The 26,911-nt window shown below is 43.4% G+C and overlaps 1 protein-coding gene across 7 annotated transcripts; it reads right to left on the bottom strand.

Moving 5' to 3' along the window:
• Window positions 1-271: 271 nt before the first annotated feature.
• On the bottom strand, window positions 272-25,137 carry LOC102094622 (uncharacterized). 7 transcript variants are annotated; one of them, XR_010474551.1, is made up of 5 exons: window positions 24,033-25,133; window positions 21,482-21,525; window positions 16,766-21,391; window positions 2,232-16,643; window positions 272-1,634 (listed from the first exon to the last, which is right to left on the bottom strand). XR_010474551.1 is itself a non-coding variant. In XM_065073345.1 (3 exons), the coding sequence occupies exons 1-2, from the start codon at window positions 25,095-25,097 to the stop codon at window positions 21,517-21,519; spliced, it is 1,074 nt and encodes a 357-aa protein (XP_064929417.1). In that variant the 5' UTR covers window positions 25,098-25,134; the 3' UTR covers window positions 272-16,643; window positions 21,482-21,516. The 7 variants fall into 7 exon arrangements, 2 of the variants coding, with proteins under 2 accessions (XP_064929417.1, XP_064929425.1); XR_010474526.1 differs by having other exon boundaries at window positions 272-1,851; window positions 1,897-16,643; XR_010474534.1 differs by having other exon boundaries at window positions 272-16,643; window positions 21,478-21,525; window positions 24,033-25,134.
• Between the last annotated feature and the right edge of the window lie 1,774 nt (window positions 25,138-26,911).

Consider the following 26,911-nt stretch of genomic DNA (forward strand, 5'->3'; position numbering starts at 1 on the left):
GCTGGCACAAAACCAGCATGCGTAACATATTTTGGACTCTGTTTCAGCATAAAGCAGAGGTGTTCACATCTGAATCATCAGATTTGTGCTGTCAGGTGATCCAGTAGTACAGCTTCTGTATCCATTACCATGACTTATGTCACTTTTTACAGGAGAACCTAATCCAAATGTCAGCAAAACTCCCTCATAAGTTCAGGAGGCTTTGGATTGTTGGGAAACGCTTCAGAGTTCAGGACCCGCGTGCGGAGGAAGAAATGCAGTCGACTCAATATGAGTGATAAGCATACTTCGTTTATTGATCGGACACAGCTCGCTTATATACTGTTATCATTAATTATGCCTACTAGTCATTATATGATTGGAGTGCATAGCAAATTAGCTCAGCCCTACTTGCGATTTCTCTGGTATGCTAGTTCCTTATCCTCCCGAATACACTTCCACAAAGTTGCTTGCAACAAGCTGTTCTGTGACCTTCAGTAACCTACAGTCAGCACTTTATCTCACTGTTACTTTCGGTCAGTACTTTTCCACTTGCCTAGTCACCCTCATGCTAACTGAGGCCTACCCGGGCCTACCCATCCTGACTAAAACATTTCTCTTAATACAAAGGGTCGGTATCCCCACCATGCCCTTTCTCCTTAAGCCATTCCCCAATAATTCCCCCTTTTTCTTTTTGCGCGAGCATTGCTTGATTCATGGTGCGTTCAAAAAGCTTTCGAAGACATGAAAAGGTACAACTTATGCACATTGCTACTACAATTATTATAATAAGTAACATAAGCATACTTTGCAAAAGCCCTTTTAACCATCCTCCTAACCCAGACCAGTTTGACAGCCCCTCTAGCCCAAAGAAGCCCACATCTTTCTGGATCTTTTGTGTATGATCCATAAGTTGTTTAATCTCCTCGTGGATGGATCTCGACTTATTCTGTAAATCCATAAAAGTATTTTTCTCGTCTTGCTCTTTTGTGATCTATTATCATAGATACATTGGACGTTAAGAGAGTTAATAGTCCCAAAATACACAGTCCTCCAACAGCGTTAGAAGGAATTCCTGGTCAGGCTCTATCTTCACAGATCAAGAATACACCATACAGGAGGTTTTAGGGTCGCTGTCAATGATATCCCTTGCATTCTTCTGTGAAGCATTACACCGTCGAGTTTCATTTCTGTAGTCACCAAGGGTAGCATTAACATTTTGTAGTTTGTCCATTCATGTTCTTGTATACTGTTCTGACACTTTTCACAAACCGGCTGAATACAAGCATCCATGGGCATAGATGCCAGCAATTCCAGTTCCTGTGGTTCGATGTCTGCTTCCAGGTGGCAATTAATCCAAAGTGCCGTGTTAGTATTATTACAGTTCGTTGCAATGCCTCTGCATCAACCACTATTTGAAACAGTCGTGTGATGCTGCTGTAGTCATCAAGGAAGACACCAACCAAGCATGTGTAGAACGTTTTTTCCAGAGACATCGTAGTTAGGCATATAGGTGGTCAGTCATGTTGGCTAAAGTAATCCACATGTTAGTCTTTGTCTGTGCATGCATCCAAAACACAGCAGCTGCAACAATCATTGTCAGGAAGATAACACAGGTTTCACGTTTCGTGCTGGCAACCATTGCAGCTCCTGATCTGTAAAAACATAAGCATAACCTCTCTCCCAGGTTATCAATTGGTATGGACTTTTCCATTGAACGTTAACTAGTGATTTGACCATAACTAATGCGGGTTCTTTCTGATTTAGCATGGTTTTGGGTCATAGGTACAAAGTGTTTCATCACAGGGCAACCCCAGGCTGCACCACTTAGATACAAGTGACTCACCACACACAACCCCCCTGACAATTCCCCTTTTTGTTTAAAAAACAAAACAAAACAAAACAAAACAAAAACACAGTTCAGAATCAGATACGTGTGTTGGATCTTGACTACGTACTCAAAATCGCAAATCAAATTCAAAGGTTCCTTAAATTTCGCAAATGGTACATATATGACAAAAGGATCATGGCCTTAAATTCATTCCCTGCATTTTCTTGATCAGAGTGACAATTGGTATATTAGTCTGTTAGCATTCTCATCATACTGTCCCACAATAGCCACAGGTTGTTTCATAGACAAATCTGTAAGTCCAATCAAATGCAGTCATCCTGTAAAGCTGTCATAAATTCATCCCTCAAAGTTTCTAACTCCATTTTGGCTGTCATATTTATTGGATATTATTTTCCCTTACCGGATTGAAGTCCTGTTTCAGATTTCTCAGGGTAGTATCTGCTTTATCAAAAACATTGGCTGCTAAGTTCCTTGAAGATTTCTCACTTGCACAAGCAGATCTGCAACATCCAAGCACCTTCCTGTAGGATATGCAACTAAACAGAATTCTCAGAAAACGTTATTTGAGCTTACAATTTACTTAACAAATCCTGACCCAAGAGAGGTATAGGACTTTTAGGCAAATACAAGAATTCACGTATTAAAACTTTGTTCCATATTTGGCATTCCGTTTGTCTCAAAAAACGGCCTTTCTTTCGTTGTCTCCCATGTCCTCAAAAACTAGCATGGTGAATTTACTAAGAAGTCTCGTACAATTAATTACCATAGGATAAGTCCATCAACAAATTTTTGGTTTAATTGTCCAGTTTAATTAAAACTACGGGTCTGCTCAGGATGCCTTTAAACTTCACCCTCGGACGGCTCCATTCAGTATTACATCGCTGCAGTGGGGGGAGAGAGAACCCCCCCTTTCACTGCTTTAAAAGCGGGCAGCCACGTTTTTCCAGTTGTTTTTTCTTTCTGTGCAGTGTAGATATAACCAAGGTCACGCAGCTGGCATACTGGCTGGTACGAAGTAGGAGGCTCTGGGAAACTTCTCAGTTACAATGAGCTGCACACAGGCCTGGGATATTTTGCTCTTTGTTTTCCCATTTCATTTCAGCCATAATACACTTTATATGCAATTTCAAGTAGCTCAGCAATAGTCACATTCCTTAGCTCCATTTACCTTTTACAATTTAGAGATGTCAAAAAAACCAGTATAAACCAGTATAATAAACATAAATCCATTATTCTATTGTCCTAGATCCAAATCAGTTCACATTCCAGCAACCTTTAAATACAACTTCATAACTTCATACAATACCCCAAGTTCACATCTATCATAGTATTTTAACAATTTAAATGCTTTTCTAGCAATATAAGCGATTACTTTAATGTGTAAGGATGCATCCTAAGGGGGAGCAAGGTGGAATTTTAGCAGTGGAACCGGTTCCCATTGTAATTATCTCCCCAAACAAGATTCTTTTGGTACCAAATATGAATATACAAACTAAAATACTGAGCTCAGATACGAAAACCATACACCAAGTTCAAATAAGCAGATGAATCACACTTACACCAATTTAAGACAATATCTCAATTTTTTGCATTGCACCTTGAACCGCTTACTGCTCAGCCAGGTGGAGATACCTCTGGGTCTCCCTGACAAAATGGGTCAGTGCGCGCTGGAGCCCCATTTGGCATCCGCCCCCCCCCGCAGCAAGCTGGACTGGGCAAGGCCTTTTATTAGTGTCTCATTTGGTGCGCTACAACTGTTATTCTAAAACCATGATTCTTCACTTGATGTGCATACAAAAAGGCCAAATTTAGTGCACCGAGATGAGAGACAGCTTGTCACAGAGTTGCGCAAGTCTGGATATTGGAATAAAGCTAGCACACTAGAAAAAAAAAAAAATAACAGCTACTACACATAAAATCTTAACATCATGTTCATGCAGTAGGGAGCTAAATTACTCATGATCTTTTATACTATCACAAAACGCACCTTTTGAGTCAACCGATTCTCATGATTTAACAGTCTGTGAACTTACTGTACCATATAACAAAGACCTACCAAAATTGCAACATGCTTAAACAGATACCCACAAAGAAAACAGGCTAATAAGGAAAACATTGTGCAGACTTCAGCAAGTTTACTGTGACCTGCGTGTTATCAGTTAACTCTCTCTCAGCTGTCTGAAATGATTTAATGATCTCTTGTAGGGATTTATTTTGTCTTACTCTTCTCACCCTAAAAACAACATTAATTGCAATAAGGTGTTATACTTCAAGATTCTATTCCCCAGACACTTTTCCCAATCATTTAACTTATACAGCAGCCACCATTAATTACAATATTTTACAAGATCTTCTTTCCTCATATTTCCAAGTGCTTCCCTATGTTTTGAAACACCTCCCAATACCGATTTTTTATGAACACGACTGAAAACAGTAATTTCTGACCCCACGGAAAAGCACAGGGCTGCTTGCAGCGTGAGTGGGAAAAGTGGAGACAAAGTTTTACGGTGCACTTATACCACAAAGAAACAGTTCTAACAACAACCAGTAAAACAATTAACTCACATTCCTGACAAGCTGCTTGACTTTCAGAGAGGCAATAAACAGCAGCACATAATATGCACTGTAAAACTCACAAATAACATGTTGATAGCAAACTTTAGCATTCTCTACTGCCAATTCCAAAACCAGTGCTTCCTTAACTTCTAAGTTTTATACCCCGAGTCCCCAGAAGCACCCCCTTTCCCGTCACGATTATCATGACCACATTGCCGACTGTCAGATTCACTTGCTGTTAACTGATCTAATCTGTCACACAGTTCTGTTGTCCAGTTCTATTTTCAGTGACTTCTTCTGTTCTCTCGTGGAAGTTAGAGGGTTAAAATGCAGGAAAAGCAGATTGGTAAAATTGGTAAAAGGACTGATAGTACACTTGTTTACGACTTTAGCATTCTCAGCTTTCACAGGTTCTTTGAGTAAGTTGTCTGACACCAATCCTCTGAACTTGCTGTTCTCACCAGGGTTAGATGATGGTACAGGAGGCTAACCGTTTGGCATTGTTCCTCCCCCCGCAGCAAGCTGCTGAACCATCGGGGGTGCCGAAAGCACAGCAGGGGATTGCATAGGGAGGGTATCGCAGACACAAACCGGGTGAATTTCACCGCAACTTTCAGGATACTTATCAGGCTGCAACGCTGCAAAAATTCCGGCAGCAGCAGACCGTTCAAGCTTCCATGTAGTTACTAATGATTTAGCTTCTGTATGTCCATTGCTGACTTTATCCCATAATTTCTGCTCTACACTGTCCCAAAGTTCAAGTTTTGAGTCACTAATGCTCGTAACAGTCTTTTCAGGTTTTAATTGCTTCATTGTAGTATTTATCAGTTTCCAGATGGTTACAAGGCCGAGAATATATCTTTCGCGGTGACTAATTGCCTTCCACAACACAGTTCCCATCTTTTTCCAAGTCTCTATTTGAAAAACTCCTGACAGGTCAGCAGGATACCTATTGCCTCTGCACCAAGTTAATAGTCTTTTAAGGTTCTTCGCTGATAACGCAGATATGCCCGTTTCCATCGGCGGAGCGGAAGGCTCCATTTTGCCGAGTTTCTGTGAAGCTACCGCGGCTAAATTCTTTTTCACTTTATGACGCTTAATACTATTAATTACTTCCCTCCACGGTTTCCTCAGTTTCTTAGCTGTTTTATCCTCGTCTATGACCATATCCCACAACACGTCCCCTAATTTCCTCCACTCTCCTTCATCAAACAATAAATCAGGATCCTGAAAACACCCCTTAGTTTTTCCCCGTTGCTACTAGACCAGCTAGCTGTTTAACGCAACTATAATTAACCCCTCGCTTTTCTAAAAAGCTTTGTAAAATATCTAGGGCCACCTCGAAATCCATAACCTCTGTACTCATAATATAAATAAATACCTCTTCTTGAGCTCAAAGACCTCTTTGCAGCCTTCCAGTGTGCCCGTATACGGCGAACTTCAAACTTCAATCGGTTCAGGCATCGGAGTCAACACACCGCAGCACAGTGTTCGGTTGCTCTTGCCCGCCGGCCGCTGCCAAACCGGCGCCGTTCCACAACCTAATCCGCAGCACGGGTCCCTGTTCGGGCGCCAGATGTTGGGAAACGCTTCAGAGTTCAGGACCCGCGTGCGGAGGAAGAAATGCAGTCGACTCAATATGAGTGATAAGCATACTTCGTTTATTGATCGGACACAGCTCGCTTATATACTGTTATCATTAATTATGCCTACTAGTCATTATATGATTGGAGTGCATAGCAAATTAGCTCAGCCCTACTTGCGATTTCTCTGGTATGCTAGTTCCTTATCCTCCCGAATACACTTCCACAAAGTTGCTTGCAACAAGCTGTTCTGTGACCTTCAGTAACCTACAGTCAGCACTTTATCTCACTGTTACTTTCGGTCAGTACTTTTCCACTTGCCTAGTCACCCTCATGCTAACTGAGGCCTACCCGGGCCTACCCATCCTGACTAAAACATTTCTCTTAATACAAAGGGTCGGTATCCCCACCATGCCCTTTCTCCTTAAGCCATTCCCCAATATTGGATCAAGTCAGTCTCTTATTTGCTTTGCTACCCACCCAGGCTGAAACAGACTGGATAACTTAATTGGTTTTATACGAGTGCTTCATTTCTTAAAAGAATGGTTTTGACTTAATCTCATTCAGTGAAATGTTGTAAAAATTACTTTCCTACAAAAAAAAAAAAAAAGCAACAGTACCTTAGCTTTCAAGATAAAGTGGTTTATATTTAACAGCACCGCTTTTGAACTATTTTTTAATATTGATGTATCTATGGTATTTTTTTAAAGAAATCTTCAGTGTAGTTATTGTTTTGTTTATGTATCAGCCCTGGGTGGAACAGGGAGGAATGTGTGATGTGATGAGATACCTGTCATAAAATCACCCCTGGCTCCAAGATTACCTCAGCCTAAGGCAGATAACGAAAGCATCTAACAGTAGTATCTGTGTAAGATACAAAAATTACAGTTTGGGATTTCAAAGGCTTCAAAATATGGGAGTGTTTCAATCTGGTTTTAGTTTTCACCTGGCTTAATTGCAACGCTCTATTAGCACAGTCTGCTGCTGGTTTCTTTTTCCTAGCCGCAAATCTGAATGCACTCCCAGTTCTCTTGACTATGATCCCTTTCCCAAAGTCAAACCCATGATAAAGGGTGACTGAGGAAAAAAATAAAAGCTTCTCACAAAGCTGTCTCTTGGACCTTTTCAGACCTGTAGTTTGATTCCTAAGATATGTTTCTCTGCTTTGTCTTTTAAAAGCTGTGATCTGCCAGGCAGAGTGGGGCAGCCTTATCAAGATGGTCAGGGGGGCCAGGAGGTTTCACATCAGAGGTGAAACCGCATTACCTCATCTTTCCAGGTAATCATTCACCTGCTTACACACTTGCTTCTGGCTACAGACTCACAGCATGAGACATGCTGAAGTCACAAAAAAAAGCGCTGTAGGTTGCTCTGGGAGTAGTTAATGTTCAGGAAAAAAAAGTGTCAGCAGCTGTCTGCAGCATTTCATATGGGTTCCTGCAGTCTGCTTCTCTGGGACTCGATGCAGCCCCAGCGCTCTGCATCAGTATGTTACAGTCAAATATGACTCAAAGAAATTTAGAGTAACTTTTATTAAAGATAAATAAGCAAAACAGCGCTGGGCGGCCGGGGAGTCACTGGTCCACCCGGGGAGTCACTGGTCCACCCAAAGGCACGCAAATTGGTTACAGAAAAAAAAGTGTTTATATACCGTCTGTAAGTATACGCCCCCCGATCTTCTTTCTGATTGGTTAGCTGGGTTGCTATGCTGTCCGTCAGTCTTCCCCGCACAGTGAGGCACATCCCCCTCCCCATGAGCACACTACATCTTTCCCGCCAAAACTTGCAAAGCAGGGTGTGCAAAGGCTTTCCCGCCAAAACTTGCAAAGCAGAGCATGCAACATCCTTCCCGCTAAAACCCGCAAAACCAGAATGTGACAAACTGTGGCGGCTTAACATTTACACAACTCAGTGAATCATCAACTACCAACATATTCCTGATTTGATTAGCAAATTTACTTTAGTTATGCAATCTATAACAAGTAGATTGTGAGATTGCAGCGGGGATGACTTGTTTTGGTTGGATTTTTTTTCTGTCCTATATCTGCACCTTTTATGAGGCTGCAGGATGTACTGAACGTACTGGGCTAGAGCATACAGTAGCAACTAAGCAAAAGCCATCGTATGCTGATTGCAGAAGGACTGATTATGTCAGTCAAGTTGACCTGAAGATGTTTTTTCTCTCTTCACAGGCTGTGCTACAACAGTGCACAACTACTTGGAGTTCAGTGTTTGCTCAAGCCAGTCTTAAGCGGTGGTTTTGTTAGTAGTATTTGGGAGCAGACTTGAGAACAACAGTACATAGCGCCTTTTGCGTGGGGAGAGAGGCTACAGCTAATTGACTTTCAGGCATGTGAAACAAAAAGGCCTGCTTGCAGGGGAAGGGGAATTACAGCTTGTCCAGCAGAAGTTACAATGACTGAGCAAAAGCAATGTGTTCAAAAGAGAGTTTCTAGTTGCATTTCTTGAGCACAGGAGCCAGAGAGATAGAGATCTGAGTGCTGAGAAGTAGAAAGCAAAAAATTAAGCCAGTTTAGGTAGTGTTACAGGCCTATGAGACATGCTGCAAAAGGAGATGATTGAGTGATGGCACTACCAAACAGCGAAAAAAAATTGGCTGCAAAACTGAGTATCATTTGCTTCATTTGCCCTTACTCCCACAGTGTACCACCTTACCTTTGAGAGTTATATGAGACCAAGAGTATTTCCACCTTTTCTTTCCTGATTAGAGCCATGGAGTGCTTTAAAGATGAATTTATTTATTATTTGCAAAAACCATGCCCTGGTTTTAATCGGGTCCCAAACTGCTGAGTAAGGAGTGTCAGTGTGCGAGAAAGAAAACAAAACAGCAGCACAAGCGGGAAAGTCTGTTAACTTGAGGGCTAAGTTGGGAGAGGAGCTCTGGAGCAGTGTGATGGTGGGTGGCAGGGATGCCAGGATGGGTGGTTGTGATGGGGACCTGCGGAGACACCACGGTGGTGATGAGCATGAGGACCAACTGAGAACAAGAAGCACATTCATGGCACTCAAAGGTGTGGTGAGGTAAGAGCAGGTGGGAGGACATGCAGAACCTCGGGCGAAAGGGAGAGAAGGGAGGATGCCACTGTGGGGAGATGGGGTGTAGAGAAGCTCTGGCACACAACCTGAGGAGGCAGACTGGGAAAATGGGTGCATGGTGAAGGCCCCAGCTGTCAGGCAAGGAGAATAAAGTTCACAGGGGTGCTTTTAATCAAACTCACAGTAAAAAGAATTTTTAAAAATTAAAGCATGGATTAGCAACAGAGGAAGAAAGAAATAAAGAGCGTAGGGACTGTGTGTAAATAATAGAAAGCTCAGAAGAAACTTTAGAAGAGGTATACTTCAGATTCAATAAATAATCCTGCATTGTAGGCCTGTGTTGACAAGTAGCAAATACTGTCCTTGCAAGGCGCCTTCTCAGATGATGTCTGTTCCTTATCAGTAAGAAATAGGGCTAGGTCTAGTAACTGCCTCCAATCTTCTCTAAAAATGTTTTGGTTAATCTGGAAAAAAAAATAGGTTTTTGTTTGTTTGTTTGGATTTTTTTTTCTGAAGAACAGAAAGTTAGTTCAAACAGAGTGCTTTTTCTTCTTTTAATCTTTTGCTTTGCTTAAGGAGCTGAAAAATCATCCTAATGCTCAGCCAGAGCAGTTGCAGGTACTTTGCAAGCTGCAAAAGTTCTCCCCTCTCCCAGGGCACAATAAAACACATCTCTCTGCACAGGGCAGAGCAGGAGCTCACACAGAGTCACTGCTCAGCACCACATTTCCAGCGCTGCACCATAACTCACTGACACGACTCGGCAACGTGCCTTATTCGCATTGCTGGGCTCAGGGTTCCTTCATCGTGTCCCAAAGAGAATGACAAAGCAGGTCCTCACCCAGGGGCTGCTGCCAAGCTGGTCCTGAGGGATGGCTCTGAACCGCGCTGCTTTGCAGCAGGGACCCTGATGCCAGCAATAGGCACATTTCAGTGGTGCACAAACCCTGACCTCGGGCTTTCAGCGGGCTTGTCTCTGACGCTGGCAGGAGCCCAGGCAAGCCCCAGAGCCAGCTTTGCCCTGCACAGAGCCAGCTTTGCTGACTCACATTAGCCATACATCCTCCTTTGCCAATGAAATCCTTAGACTTATCAGTTCTTGGTGAGCTGCAGGATGGGTGTATATGTTTAAAAGCAAACAGCAGAGCCTCCACGTTTGTAAGTTTTCAACTTGAAATCTAAATGTAAAAAAAAAATAAAAATAGAATTAACAATATATTAAATTAACATTATATCAAATTAACCATTTCAACATATTGTCCATTGGTTGGCCAGGACTCATTACAGTATTCCTGTTTACACTGAAAACGCAAACATTATCTGGATGTGAGCATGCAGGCAGCTAATGGAAAAAAGTGGGTGGACTCTCTGTGCTCTTTCTCTTGATTTAAGAGAACAAACTACCGCACATGCATGCGAAGAAATACACTTGAATTCTGCTTTCCCCTTTAGGCAGCTACTAACTCACCATTTCCATCCCAAATGTTTATTTATTTTGTTTATCATCTCTTCCCATCTTTTTTCCCAGGACACATGGTTGTCCTCAGAATGAATTCTTCCCCTTAAAGCTCCACAATGTGTTAGAACTCATTTCTCCAGCCAGAAGGACAATCTGTGTAATAATTTCTGTGTTATGAAAACATACCATCTACTAAAACTTGGTAAAAATCGAAGTACTCATTTGTTATTTGCTCTGTAGTCTGCTGGGAGATCTAAAAGCAATAAACGAAAAGACTGTCAGTGCCTCAAGAGGATAATGAGAACTTCTATTGCCCAGGAAAGAAAAGTTTATATAGAAGCTTAGTTGGTTACCCATCCTGTGCATGTGAAAATGCATCCTGTTTTAAAACACAGATATTTTTCTGATGGTGGGAAATTTTCCTGGGATACAAGAATGATGTGCACCAAGAGAGCAATCAAAAGACATCGTGTCTTACCAGCTGCTTGTCATCTGTCCTCATTCCACTTGCTCACGTTGGTCCAACAAGAGGTCCCTTGAATTTATGTGACAAGGTCTGTGGTGCACTGGTGAGGTAACAGCTGCTTCTGCCCCAAATTTCAGACAGGGGCTGCTGTTGCAGTCAGTGGACACAACATATCCACAGCTACTAGCAGCACAGCACCCGTGGCAGATGTCTTCTGGACAAGAGATTCCCTCTCTGCTTGAGAGCTGGGAAAAGCCTGATGGCTACAAGAGACAATTCTGAATTGCAAATGTGGCTTTGAATAAAACAGACACACGGCACCGTTTATTTGTTTGTTTGTTTATGCTTAGACCATTGTCATTCATTTAAGTCTTGAAAATTAAATTAACATTATGTTTACATATGTGAGGTTTATGTATTTATATCAACTTAGCTTTGTATTTTGGGAGAAGAGGAATAAGGTAGCCTGGCCAAATACTTTGGCATCCTGAACAGCAACTGTCAGCATCACATGCAGGTCTAATCATTGCCACAATCTGTACTGGTGTGACTTGGAGCCAGTGCTCTCGTACGCTTAGACAGCTTTGTGAGTGAAGTCCTGGCTCTGTAGCTCACCCCACAGAGGTGGACAATTGCCTTGTCCAAAAGTGACAGATGAGCAGCAGTTCCACTCCTTCGTGTTTCTGTCTCTCTGGAGGCACTGTTTATATGGAGCAGCCTAGGACCGCGCAGGGACTCGGACTCGGCAGCCCGACATCACCGGGATGCTGCCACAGCTCTAAGGTACCCAATGCCAGGACCAGCTCAGCTACCTCTTCCCTGAGCATCTCCCTTCCCCCCACAGTCACAGGAAAGCTGCAGGGACTCTGCCGGGCCAGGGTCCTTTTGGCTTTCTCTCCTTGGCTTCTTGTCTGCAGCCCTGGGGATATGTCAGGTGTTTCTCTTTGTGTCAGTATTGGGAAGGCTTAGTACTATTTTGTGTAAAAGTCTGGATGAGAGAAATTCAGTGCAGCATTACAGAGGCACAGGATAGTCTATCTACACCAAATGTCTCTCAAGAGGTGGAGTGCTGCGACCGTGCTGGTACAAGCTCTGTCTTGAAAAGGGCCAGAACAGTGTCTGAAGGAAAAATCCAACCATCTGGAATCACTTGTATGAGAGCCCATAATTTCTAAATCCCTAAGTGCCAGATCCTACAGTCTGCACACACCCAAAAATACAACTAACATTGACAGGGGAAATGGCTGCATCAAACAAACTTGAAATGAGAGTTTCTTCCTGATAAATACAGATTAAGTTCCAAGTTCAAAGCGGCAATCAAGCTTTTTAATTGCTCCTTTCAGCTGTGTTTTTTTTAAGCCGTAGAAAATAACTACACGAGCATTGGTTAATTTAGAAAAGTCTGCTCTGGAGGGAGGTTTTGCACAATGTTAGGAATAATAAAGCAGAGCCATTTTTACATTGTGCCAGAAAATCTTCAAGTTAACAAAAAAAACTCCAAAACTCTGGCTCCGAGCCGGACCACCAAAATAGATACTAAATAAAAACTAAAGATAGTGCTACAAATATAGCTCCAGAAATTGGTTCACATCAGTTTGATTATCATCTAAGTAAAAAAAAAAAAATAAAAAAAAAAATAGACAAATGACTTAAAATTTCTGATTTAATAATGCTTTGAAAAATCCTGTTTGCATTGCAGGCCACCTCCATTGATGTAGAAGACAGGACTAATTGTTTTTGTTAGCACACACACCCTTATGCATTAACAAGTTGCCCAGCAGGATAATTATAATGTACTTCCGAGGCTTTGCAGTAAATTAGGAGAGATTTCTAGGCAAATTCCTAGATTAATCCATTTTCATTTCATGGAATAAGAAGGAGCAAAAATATCTTAAAATAATTAGAGATAGAAAAGGTACTGAAAACCTCTTTAATGGAAATTGCTGACTTTCTGAAAAAAAAACAAAACAAAACAGAATGACGTTTCTGACACTGCAACTTGTTAAAATAACTTCTTCGGTGAAAGCACTTGATTGGAAATACTTTTATAAATAAAATCTAATAATAAATGTACACAAGTGTGCTGCTGAACATGATGGTTTGACCTACTGAGAAAAATTTGAGTAATTTTTATGCAGTTGCAGTAGGAGCAGCTTCACTTTAAACAAAAGGGGTATAGAGATATTTTGTTGGCATAATGCTAAAATTAAGGTCAGGTGCCTAAGCTTTGTTTTAGAAACATAAAAAGTAGAATCTTGTACTGTAAAGAACAGCGTGATGTCTCAGAGGACAAGGGACCCAACAGGAACAAACTAAACTTGAGGACACAAAAGCTGAGCTTCTTATACCTGCTACCTAGCAGAGAGATGTTGAAAGCACCTGCACCCAGAAGAAATCAGAAGGAATGCTTAAATATTTTAAAATTATGCAGGCTGAGTACTCCATCTTCAAAGGTGTATGGGGATATAGCGGAAGATTTGGCGAGGAGGTTAGTTAAATGTAAATACGCTCAAGTGACTTGCACCAGTCTGTAGAAAAGGTACATACATCACACTAATTGTCTTACTGACCTTGTGTGCTTGATGAGTAGAAGCTCTGTGCTAGATAACATAGGCCTCTGAGAAACTCCAGGCACTTTATCACTACGTCTGAGATTCCTGCTTTGTTGTGAAAAAGAGCGGGAGGCTGCGCCTGCCTGAAGCCTTGAAATACAGGCGAGCTCAGCAGGCCCGGTGATCTTCCAGCAGGGCTGAATTTACCAGCGCCTGTGTCCCCGCTGGTGTCACCTGTGCCTGGGAGCTCAGGTGTGGCTTCAGAGATCCCCCAGTAGAGAGGTAACTAAGATAAAACTTGCTCTTTGCAATGCATTCGTGGCCTCTGGCTCTTCTTGCGACGTGCCTGTGTGTGTGTACACAAAAGGAAATGATGATGGGGGTGGTAACTGTTGGACTACACAAAACAACAGTAGGTAAAATCCAGCATATATAAAAGCAAAGTAGTAAACATGTACACTTTTCAGGTATATCTCAGAAGGCTCTTAACAGTTTCTACTCAGAACACCATCACTGACTGCCCCCTGGGAACTCCTAGTCCAAAAAAAAAAGAAGAAAAAAAGGAATTCCAGGACAAAGACCGGAGTAGAAACTGCAACAGGAAATACCACAATGAAGGAATATTCATATGTCACACTCAACAATTTGACCCACATAATGCATCTTTATAATTTCTGACCTCTCAGTATTGATTTTCAACACGACATGCAGCAACACCTGACAGACTTTGCTATTTCCTACTCCTTGAAAAAGGATTCCAAAGAAAGAGTATTTCCCATAGTTTACTGTTGACTGTGATTTCTCCAGCCTCCCATAGCTTTGTAGCCACAATTTTCGATGCTTACACACAAATTTGTAAAACTCAGCTTTTCTAGACAACAACTAAATTCCTGCTTCTCCCAGTCCAGGTGCCACTGGGGTGGTGAACTGGCCCTTTCCACCTGCCAAAGCCTTGGCAGCTGGCATGGCAGAGTAGGAAGGAAGAAAAGCAGAGAATCTATCATAGAATCATGGAATAGTTTGGGTTGGAAGGGACCTTCAAAGGTCATCTAGTCCAACCCCCTGCAATGAGCAGGGACATCTTCAACTAGATCAGGTTGCTCAGAGCCCCGTCCAGCCTGGCCTGGAATGTCTCCAGGGATGGGGCATCTACCACCTCTCTGGGCAACCTGGGCCAGTGCTTCACCACCCTCATTGTGAAAAATTTCTTCCTCATGTCTGGCCTGAATCTCCCCTTGTCTAATTTAAAACCATCATCCCTTGTCCTGTCATAACAGGCCCTGCTAAAAAGTCTGTCCCCATCTTTCCTATAGGCCCCTTTTAAGTACTGAAAGGCCACAATGAGGTAGGTCTCCCTGGAGTTTTCTCCAGGCTGAATCAACCCCAACTCTCTCAGCCAGCCCCAAACTTCATCCCTTTTCTGGAGAACTGTGTAGCTACTAATGCATAGTGTGCATGCAGATGTGTTTCCTACTTCCCCCGAATCCTTAAAATGGACAACGTAGCTGAAGGTCATTAACTGAATATTAAGACAACTCTGCCACCCTTAGCTGTCTCAAATGGCTCAGTTGTCTTTGCCCACCCACCAGGGTACTGCTGCCCCCTTGACTCTGGTCCTGCCTGTTTTCAAAGGTTGCAGCAACAGAGAGGGGAGGATTAGGTACGTTGCACTCCCTACAGTTTCCTAAATAACTCTAGCCTTCACTTTGAGGTCTGACATTGTTCTCCTTTTCACAATGGCATTTCTCCCAGAAAGAACAGGCCCTTTGCTTGTTGTTCATAAAGCAATTAATCAATAACACCACTGGAAATCTGGTGGAACTTCACAGGCATTAAAGCATCAATACAGAAGTTAATTTAATTGCCAGTAGTTCTGAGCAGCGAAAACTAACAGACAAAGCTATACAACACAACCTATAGCAATAAGCAGGTTTATATTTTCTGGTCCTCCACTGCTGTGAGATACAAATTAAGCAATAAGCAACATTTCCCAGACTAAGTTTAGTAGCATTTATTGAACTTTGCTTACATTTATGAGGACACACCTCTACCAGCCCTCCTCACCTTTCTGTTGCTTGGTGATTCCCACTTGCAGCAACTTCACAGAACAAGGTGTCAAGACCAAAGCTGCAGAAAGACCAGGAAAAGACAAAACCCAAGAGTTTCTTTGATTCCATGCTCTGCAGAAACTACTCATTCAGAGACTGTGGGCTGGAGAGATCAAGAGAAGCAGAAAGGTACCACATATCTCAGAGGCCAGCTGTTCCGTTGTTGTGAAGTAGTGGGAAAACAGGTAACCCAAGGTCTTCTTCTCAGCTTCTACACTTTGGGAAGCACTCCACATTAACAGCCTCCTCATACAAGAGGCAGGTAAAAGAAACACTTGTCCATTCCTCTCCCTTCTGATGGAGAACAATCAAGATGACTTAGACTTCTGTGCAGTACAGGGCCACAAGCAGCTTGTGCTGCTCTCCACACTGTTGTAACATGATGGAAGTTTGTGTTTTCAGTGTTTTGAACAGTGAAAAAAAACCCTACGTTTTTAAGTGCTTGCTAACAAAAACACCGAACGCTTTAAGTAATCTTGTCACAATAGTACACTGTATTGTTCTCTACCTTATGTGTATTGAAAGATTCAATTTTATTCCTCTTTTATTTGCATGCAATCAAAATGCTTAAAATAGAAAATGCATGTTTTAGGAAATGGTGCATACCAGATACCACCCACACTCCTCTCAGAAAGCATTTGCAACTGTAGCTTATGTGTTTTTACAATTTGTTGCACATTTCAGTTATACAATGAAAGTACTTTTTGTGTACTTTTTTTTTTTTTTTTCCCAAAGAATGCTAAGGCACAAGAAAAAGGCTGATCTTTTAAGCTCCCTCTTTGAGCTGTACAGTTCCGTAACCAATTCCAAGAAGTGTCCTCCTGCTTAGTGGGTCAGCATCACCAGCAGCCTGGCCAGCTTCCCCTGCTGGCCAGGGCTCCTTTTTCTGCTCATGTGTTGGTCTACAAAGCCCCTGAAGCAGTAACGATGTGCACGTTGACTTTCTGGTACCAAATCTCACCGAGATACTCTGCCCATAGCTTTTCCACTGGCCGATAACACATTAAGCTGGGTATGTGAATCTTCTTTTCCTAAACGGGAAAGCAAAGGACAAATTGGGTCCCCTGAAGTAACTTTTTTTTGCCCTTCAATACCACCAAATTTATTGTGCTGCTTCTGGAAAACCTCCATGATCTTGCAGATGTAAACTCACTCATTTCTCCCAACAGTCCAATGTAACGACAGTGAGATTTCCCCTGTTATCCACCAGTACTTGATCATGAAGTCACATATCTGGCTTGGGGACTGTTGGTAAGGGCAGAAAGACAAGGAAAAATGAGAAAAGAAGGAAAACAAAATGCTTCTCCTCCCAACCCACAGCACTTTGAGAAGCCCACTGCTTCAGGTCCATCACTAGCTGCACAGTCACAGGAAGCACAGCAAGATACACACCTGCAAGGCCCTGAGCAAAGGCACCCCTAGAGGTTTCTTCACCTCAAAGTGTTATTTATTTTATTCTCAAGAATACAGAGTCGCTAACATTTGTAATCCCAACACCTCTGTTAAGTACTTGTATAAACTTCATTCCCCAGCTCTAAAAGCTTTCGCTTAGCACTGCATGGCTCATTCCTGTGAGACATGTATATGGTATGGAGCCATTTGCATGCACTGGTGGTTTTTCTTCCTTCCAAACACCAGCATAAATGACATTCGACTGTTATGGAGTGAAAAACACAACAGAGGAGACAAGGGAGATCCAGTGGAAGATAAATGCCAGAACAGCCAAGTGGAGGGTGGAAAGTTTAGGCAGAGGTACAACCTCTTGGCCTGTGCTATACATTTCAAGGAGCTGTCTTGTCTCTGTTGATGCCAGAGACATCTATAGGGGAACACGTGGTCCAGGTCCTCTGCTGTCACCTTGCCTTGCAGCTTTTCAGCTCAGCAACCCCACCAACGAAGCCCAGCACACCCAGCCCTTCCCCTGCTCAGGACGGCCTCTGCACAACCAGCCACACGCAGTCATGGGCCGAGATGTCATATAGCCTCCTAACTTCATATACCCTCATAATTTGGGATAATATAGGGCATTTATGGACACTGTGAACATCAGCAATGCACATGACGCTTTAGACTTCAGACTGTTGGGACTGCCATTTTAACTGGCAAGTGGCATTTTCTGCACTCACTGATGTAGGTACAGATACAATGCTCATATCACATGGTTCAGAAAATAATAATAATAATAAAACCACAAAAAAAAACAAAAAAAAAACCAAACTAAAACCTGAATGTGATCTTAGTTTTAGAGTTTGCACAGAACCAGAAACATTAAGATAAACAGTGACTGAGTTTTGTGGAAATGACTTTATGGTCACAAATGTTTGCAATTAAAAAATTCAAAGAAAACACTTTTTTTTTTTTAATGTAAACATTCCCCTGCTGCCCTTCAAATACTAACACAGCAACACTGCACCGAGACATTGGGAAGAACAAAGTGTTCTTTAAAGTAAAGAAAGAGCAACAACATCAAGAAAAGGCAAAAGCACTCCTTGAAATATTTCAAGTTCACAAATACGTAAGATATTGAAAACATGTATCCTGCTTTTTAAATGCTGGCTGCCATTTAGCCAATGTCCCAGTAAACTGCCAAACTGCAAAGATGCCAACTGGTTTTGAAGAGAATTCCCAGGGGAATTAAAAAAAGGCAAATAAAAAAAACAGAGTGCTAGACCCCAAAGATTATACAGATAAAAATTTACGTGCTGTATTGGGCTGGACTAATGTACACTGAACTGCATATCAATACAGTACATTGAAAAGCACACCTGTAGAAAAAAAAAGCCAAAACCCCTGTCTTGCTAGAAATCCCCAGCTACAAACTCATCTGAAATTACCCCCAAAGTACATGCTACTTAATCCTAGTCAACTGACTGAAAAAACTATTTTTCTGTAAGATGCTGGTCCTCCCAAACAAATCAATCCCCACAAATTTTCCAAGTGTTCCCAACTGGAAATTCCAACAGTCTTAGTGAAAAGCTTTGCTGCACCTTTGTACAAACGCTCAAGACTTTTTAATTTGAAAAAAAGTGTGAAAACACAGCAACACTGAAAAGAGAACACCCCCTCCATACTAAGTAATAGGACTTGCAGAAATAGTATTAAAAAATATTCCTGTGTATCACAAATTTCCACTGCAGATCAGCAGTTATGGAACAAATAACAGCATCATGGTTCCTTTCCACACCAAGCCTCTCCCCGACCGTGTGTTCCATCTTCACACATCACTTAGTTAAAGGGTTATCCTCAATATCCGATTTCAGACAGCAGGTATCGTCAGCATCTCCGTGCTGCCTGCCATGCCATGTAAATGGCAGCGAGTTTAGCTTATAATTACCAGAAGAAATCTACTCATAAATCGACAGTGAGCAGAGGATATGCAATTCTGCACCACCCTTTCAACACAGCCAGCACGCTGGCTCAACAGTGACATGACGACATCAGGAGCCGTAAAGGTAGCATTGACCTGGTGTCAATGACACATGGAAACTGCTGGAATTTGAAACCCATTGAAGTCCAGCATTTTTACTGATAAACTAATGGACAAGGAAATTTCATGCAGAAGCTTAAAGGACAGCAATGAGGGGGGAAAGCACATGTGCAACAATAAACCCCAAAGCAAGAATGCAAAAGTGCCACAGTGAAATTACTGGGTGGCTCAAAGACAGGGCTGAAGGCAAAGCTTATGAAGAAAGAAAAAAAGGGAGGGGGAGGTGTCCCACATGTCATGAAAACATCACTGCTAATAATTTGAAAGGCACGTTTCTTTATGAAAGCAGGCAGCAATTTTAAAGCAGCCACAGACAATGGACAGCAAGGCAGAGCCCTGGCAATTGCCTACAGCAGACACAGAAGACAGGGTGGTCCAGCACCAGTAGCAACCAGGAAACTGGGAGGTGACAGAATACCAGGAAGGGCACCAGACTGCATGAAGGCTGGAGAGACTAACAAACAAACCCAACAAATTATTGGCAGAAGGACTCAGCAAAGAACATTAGGAAGTGTTTCAGACTCCAGCTGGGTATGCTGCTCCCAAATAGGACAAGAAAAACAAAACTGTGGCTGCTTGTCTGCTCTGAGTCAGTAGGTTAAGACCCATACTTGTGCACTTCAACTGTGGCACTTCCTCAGGAGATGCCTGCAGTGGTTCATGGGTAGCAACAATGGTGAAGAAACACAGCATGGACCAGTGAGTAACCAAGTTATGATTTCTTACAAAAACAGGACAAGGGAAAAATGGCACAGGTGATCTGATCGTTGAGCTTAAGCCCCTTCTCAAAAATAAAAGGTATTTTTTTATAATTTGTAATTCCACCTGTAAAAGCACTCTATATTCTACTGTATTGAATCCAGATATCTCAGCATTCACTAGATCAGAGTCCCAGTTTGGAGGCCATTAAAATCCTGGTATTTCAGTGCAGCAGCTAGTTCATTTTCAGACAGATCAAGGCCTGATACCTATCATTTTCTCAACAACTGGCAAAGGTGAATACACTACAACAATTACAGTTACAACATTACCAAGCCTTTATGAAACATATTGAAGGCAAATTTCAAAGGCTGAATTGTTTTCTGCCAATAGTTAAGATTCGGTTGTGCTTTAATAAATGAAAACGAGAAATTTTATAAAAGGTCAGGTGATGGAAAAAAGTTATTACAAAAGGGGAAGTGGCAATATAAGGACGAGGAAGAAAAAAAAGGGCTAAAATTAATAACAGTTTTTATATATAAAATTTATTTAGGTGAAGTCACAAACAGTTTAATGTCAATTTACAAACACTTCATGTTATGCATATTATTGAAACTATCAAGAAAGGTAAAGGAGAGCAGATAATGGCAGTTTTATCCTGAAACAACTAAAGGCATACCCTTACCATCATGCGCGTTACTGGACCATAGTATTACCTTGATCATACTCCCTAGTATGCAAGGGAAAAGGAAAAGAAAACAAAACACTGAGATGTAGAATAATTAAACAGTGAACCAGTGAATATGATTTTCATGAACACCAGACTACAAAGGTCTAGTCTAATGCTCAGGATCTTCAGTATTCTAAGAGGATAAAAACAGAATAATAATTTAAGTCAATTAATATACTCGATCAAGAATTTTGTAATGCACACTTGGGCTACAACTGCTTTCTGGCAATGACAGCAATGGTTAATGCATTTTTCAGAGAAAAATGAAGAGGCGATTTTGAGCCTCACAGAATAATTCTGTTGACAACCTGAGTTATTATACCAAGTGTATGATACTGTTTCAAGTCAAATATACATTTATGTTGCAGATATTCTCAATGAAATGGTAAAAGTAACAGCTGTAACAAGACAAATTATGATTTATTTTTTTTTAAAACAAATATAGTACATAGATTTTGAAGTGTCCGGCTGTGATCTGCAAAGATCCAGGATTGCACACAAGTTTGCTCAAATGAGAAGGGTTAATCTGCGCATTAAATTGATTTATACTTTCAAAGTAGTATTTTAGGGCAGGCTTCTCCTCCGGGAGACTGTTCCTGACCTCATTCAACCAATGTTCAATTTGTTCACCTTCCTGAATCTTTGCCCTCTTTGGATAGTCTGTGACAAGTGCTGCGCTGCAGGAATTCCTGTTTTCCAGCAAACTGGCTTGCTCTGCAGGTTTGTAGTCCATTGTTACAATTGCTGATTGGGCAAAATGAATTTCCTACGTCTTCTCTAGCACAGCTTGCAACGCAACAGAAGCAGAGGTAAAAGAATGCACTAGAATACCAGAGCTCCACTTAAACACCAACGGAGTCAGGCTGTTGGCACCAATAAGAAATTCCGTATTTAACAAATCTGCAAGCATTTAAAATCCAAAGTTAGTCAGTTTTATATATAAACTCACCCACCTAGTCTGACTGCCATCCCAACTGGCCTTCTGTTTTCATGGAGTCTGGAAAAAAAATTGAGAAGTGTCTGAAGTTAACGCAAACATAAATTTCAGGAATCAATCTCAGCTATCCTACATATGTGCCAGTCATCGCACGGGCACTAGAACTAGGGTTTCTTACTTTGCTCTTTCTGTGTAAAGCAAAGTTACAGTTGCCCATCATTGCCTTAGAAAGGACAGCTGGCCTCAAACAAGACACTTTGTTTTCCTTGACTTTGTTTTTACTGGTTAACCTTCTGTGGAACTGCAGAACCAGAGATACAGGCACTATCTCAAGCTGAAATTTAAGGAGCCTGTAACTGAAAGAGGAAATGAAATTCAGCCAGGCTGCCTAATGCTATGCCTTGAAATAATAAAAACAAAACCAGTTCAAACAAACAATCTGAAAGAAAGGGTCTTTGTAATAGATGTCTTCTTCTTGACAGCACAAATATGGAAAAGCTTAGGTTCTGGCCAAAGCTGCTGCCTATTCCGTCCCATTTTAATTCTCTGATTCTTTTGCCCAAATGTGAAGTCACATCTTATTTCTCTGAAGTAGTTTTACTCAACATAATGTGACCCTGCAAGGAGCTGGGGTAGCCCAGAGGTCATCTCCAAGAGAGCCACAATTTCTTGCTGCTACTTTGCCAATTATAAACACATGCTTAATCCTAGGGCTCATCTATATTAACAGCTGCTCAAACCATTGTTTCAGTTAAGGACGTTTTCCCCTTTTAAACAGTTTTAAGATTAAAATTAAATTAAAAACTGTTCTAATAATAAAAAAGCAGTTGAACCTACACTGAACAATTGCACAACTTTCACTTTCACTTTTCACCGTGTTGCTAAAGCACTACTGTTTTTACAAACATTGACTTACAAAATACCAGAAGTTTATTTAATTAAAATGAACTTGTATCATTTTTCTTTACACAATTTTGGGGGGAGGGAGAGGAAAGGGAAATATCAACGCCAATGCTAAAAATCAAGCAGGAAATTTCCATGGGATCAAGACCTCTAGTGCCTCAGGAGTCAACAGTGCAAAGCTCTGCACTGACAGACAGGCTGCTGCTGAAGAAGTTATTATACAAATCTGGTTAACGTGACAAGCTGAAAATCCAGTCTCGGATGAGGTGATATCTATGACCCATTGCTCATGTGGTGCTCAGATAAGATCCATAGCAAAACAAGAACTGAGCCGTCACTCTTGAGAATGGAGAAATTCTAAACAGAGATACCAGAAAAAGTTGCATAAAACTAGAGGATGAACCACAGAAAACACCAGGCCCACAAGGCCTGCATTAGGACCTGTTCATCTATATTACTGTGTGATGTTTGCTCTCTTTATTTGTTGCAGGTTGGACCAGAGAAGTCACTTCTGATAGGTACCAAAGTCGGGACCTGGTGTGACACACCAAAAACTTCCAAATGCCCTGAAAAAGGGTCCTCCCTTTCCAGATCGGACTAACAGAGTTGAACACTTGAGCCACACCTCTGCGCTGGCAGTCCCCAGGAAGCACAGCATCTGATGAGCTAGCAAAAACCCTTCAAGAACGCAAAAGTTCTTCCTATGGTTCTAAAAAAAAAAATGCTTATAAATGAATATAACCAATATGACAGAATCTCCCTACCATCATTCAGCTGGCATCAAACTCAGCATTCAGCATTGCTGAGTATTTGAGAGAAGCAGCACATCCCTGAATACAGGCAGGCAGCCCTTTGTACCCGTGGAACTTGCTGTCAAGCTCAGGCAGTGAAAAGGGAATATGTGCCCCTGCACATCAGGGGTTATGCCAATTCACTGACAATCGATGCCTATACTGAAAGCAAAACCTTAATGTACACAAAAATCTTCCCTAATTCCCCTAACCACACCCACCATCTTTTCCCACAGAACAGGCCACAACTTGTGGATTAAATCTACTGAGTCCCAAAATAGCTTAAATCTCCAAATCACAGTGAATTTGCAAGCTGTGCCCATTCATCTTGAAGTATATCTTTATTCACATCAATTTTTTCGGCTTCCCACACAGCCTGCAACTATCACATGCTCCCATAGTAACAGGAGAGTTTGTACTCTCTGTCTTACATACAGCTAACTGTGTTACTGAGAAAGTTAGTTTTTTAAAGCCAACTCAGAGGAAGCAAAACAAAACAAAATAAAAAAAAAACAAACCCACACAACAAAGCAGCTTTCTTGCAGAGTCTTAACGAAAATGACATTATATACCAGGAGAGGAAATCTGTGGGGTTCCTAATTTCTGGTGACTACAGTAATAAATGCTACAATTATTTGCTGAGTGTGCTTTTTGTCCAGCTATGCCCACACCTCCCATGGTGGCCAGCTGGACACACCCCTGTGACCCCACGTCTTGCCAGCTGACACCATGGTTAGCGCAAGTGAAGGGCCAGCACTGTGACGTGGGAGCCAGCAATCGACTCAATGACAACCCCCTTCTCCCCTTCCCCTCTGAGGGGGCACTGTGCCCGGCCGGGGAACAGGGAAACACGCAGCTGCCAGCCCGTCACACCTGGCTTTTCTCCTCCTTCGTGGGGCTCTGGGTTCCTGGCGGTGGCGGCTGTGGTGGGACCAGCGAGGCCTTCTTCTCGCCCTCAGCACGCGGGCGCCTGGTGATTAGCGACTTGAGGGGCGCCATCCACTTCATCCAGAGGTCCAGGTCGACATCACCCCAAGGCAGGGTGGGGTCCTTGGCCGCCCGCCTCCTAAAGTCCTCGTCGTAGCTCATCCACGACGTGCCCCCGTAGGTGGCATGCAGCTTGCGGATGGTGTCCAGGTACTTGAACATGGCTCCGCAGCGTGCCGGGTGCTTCTCGCACAGCACGCTGGCGTACACCAGGAAGGCCGAGACCCACTGGTCCAGCGTGTCCCCCGGACGCCGGCCGTGCTCGGTGGCCAGCTCTGTGTGGAGCAAGGAAAAGAGGTCAATGAATTCCCCCCGCCAGATCCGCTCCTTGGTGGCCTTGGCCAGCTGGTAGCCAAGCGGCCGCCGCAGCCCCACGTAGGGGGTGGCCGCCGCCTCCGCCGCCTCGCCCTGCCCCGCCGCCGCGGCCGCCGGGGCCCCGGCCGCGCCGCTCGCCGCCGCCGCCGCCGCCGCCTCGGCGCAGGGGCTGGCCGCCGCCGCCGCCCCCAGCGCGGCCTGCCGCTCCAGCCAGCGCGGGTTCACGTAGACGGTCCGCAGGCGCGGCGCGGCCCCCGCCGCCGCCCGCGCCGAGCCCTCGGCGCCGGGCTGCAGGCGCAACACGGCCAGGGCGGCCGGTGCGCCGGCGGGCAGGTCGCTGCCCTCCCGCCGCGGGGCCGGCTGGGCCGCCGCCGGCACCTGGAGCAGCGAGGGCGCCGCCCAGGGCGGGGAGCCGCCTCTAGGCCCTGCCGCCGCCGCCAGCGCCTCTAGGCCCGGGAGGCCGAGCCGCGAGCCGGGCGCAACGGCGCCGAGCACCCATCGGGTCTCGGCGATCCCGCTGCGGTCCCGGGGGCTCCGCGACCTCCCCTCCTCTCGCCGCCCGGCGAGAACCGTCTCCAGCGTCAGGGGGGCCGCGGTTCCGGCCCGGCGCCGACGGCGGCGCCTCCCACGTGGCATCGGCACGGCGGCTGCGGGAGGCGCGCGCGGCGTGGGGCGGGGGCTACGGCCCTGGGGGCGGGGGAGGGGCGTGGCCTGCCCCGGAGGGGCGGGGCCTGGCGGGGAGGGGCGGGGCCTGGCTCTGCGTCCCCTGCCCCGCTCCGGCCCCGGCCCCGGTCCCGGCCCCGGTCTCGGCACCGGTCTCGCACGGCTCAGTCCCGAGTGACATGAGCCGGGGTGACAGCCCGCTGCTGCGCCCAGGCGCGCTGGGCCCGCGCATCCCGGCGGGCGGCCCCGCGGTGAGCGAGGGAATTGAGCGGCGCCCGGAATGTCTCACGGGTTTGTGCTGCTGGGCTTGGAGCATGTAACATACGTACTGTCTCCCTGAAATATATGTATGACTACATAGTGTATATATATGTACTATATACACACTATATATATATTTATGTATACACACTCTGTGTATCTATAGTTATATATACACTATATAGTGTATATATACACACACTCTATATAGCTATATATGCACTACTGTATAGTAGGTATACACCAGCAGTCACTGTTGTCATCATTGTTTCAGCACAGGAAACGCTTGGAGGAGTAATGACATTTCGTCACTTCTCCCTTTCAGTATAAATATTTTTATAGATTTCTTTTTTTTTTTTTTTAAAGGGTGCTATCACAAAGATTCAGCTGTCCCAGCTAAGCACTGAATCGCCAATTTGGGCAAACACTTGCCAGGACTCCTAGGAGGGGTCTCAGTGACTGACCTGCAGAATCCCCGTGCCAGGGAAGAAACAGGGGAATGTGATGACTTTACGGGAGATGCCACCCTACGGGCACTTTCCCTTCTAGTCACATTGAAACACTTTCTATGGCACAGCCATACACCAGGGCCACTGCCAAACAACACGGTGGCCTCTGCAGAAACAGGACCAGGCCGTTGCAGTCCTTGGTCACCACCAAGGTGAAAGTCGAACACCACAGGAGCCAAACTTGGGTGCCGGCTCCTCGTATGGGCTTTGGTTATGCACCCCCTCCCCAGCCACATCCACAAATGCTTCTGTAGCACTTTCTCCTCTTTCAGCTTTGAATACTGAAATGGCTGTGAATCACTTTCACTGTAATATAGACAAAAGTTCGGTAAAAAACATGACAGCTCTTCCATCTTCAGAGAAAAACTTAAAGTGCTAAATATCAGATATAAGCCTTTTTGTAAAAAAAAAAAATCAAAACCCAGGAATTACAACATTAGGAGTTCTTCTGTAAGAAAAAAGTAAGGTTAAAGAGTGGCTTTGTTTTTATTATTCTTAATAAATTCCGAAGAAATAATAAGATTAGCAAAATGCTCCTGTTTTCTAATTCACACTTATTTTCAGAGATTTGTTCAGAAGTCTGAACAAAACAGACTTTGCTTAATTCTTGAGATTAATACACTATTTTTTGATAAACCATTATTTTTTTTATTAAATGCTACCAAACCAGGTTCAACTGAGCTTTTAAATATTTTTATTTTAAATTCTGTCTGGTATCTCCTTCTAACTCCAGATCAATGGGGCATTAATAACATCAGAGATCATTAAAATAACAATAACAGCATAATTTATCTAAAACTAGCCCATGCAGCAGACTTGCTAATAAGTCAGGTGATAACGCATTTATACAAAATCTCTGAAAATTTCTGAGTTTTTCTTGACTTTAACCCAAAATTCATATTTGGTTAGAACCACAGAGTCAGGCAAGTTGGAGGGAACCTCAAGAGGTCTCTCATCCAACCTCCTGCTCAAAGAAGGGTAAGAACTAAACTAAGAAAACATTGCTCAGTGAATTGG

The sequence above is a fragment of the Columba livia genome, chromosome 1 (genome assembly GCF_036013475.1).
Source record: "Columba livia isolate bColLiv1 breed racing homer chromosome 1, bColLiv1.pat.W.v2, whole genome shotgun sequence".
In the NCBI taxonomy this organism is placed as follows: Eukaryota; Metazoa; Chordata; class Aves; order Columbiformes; family Columbidae; genus Columba; species Columba livia.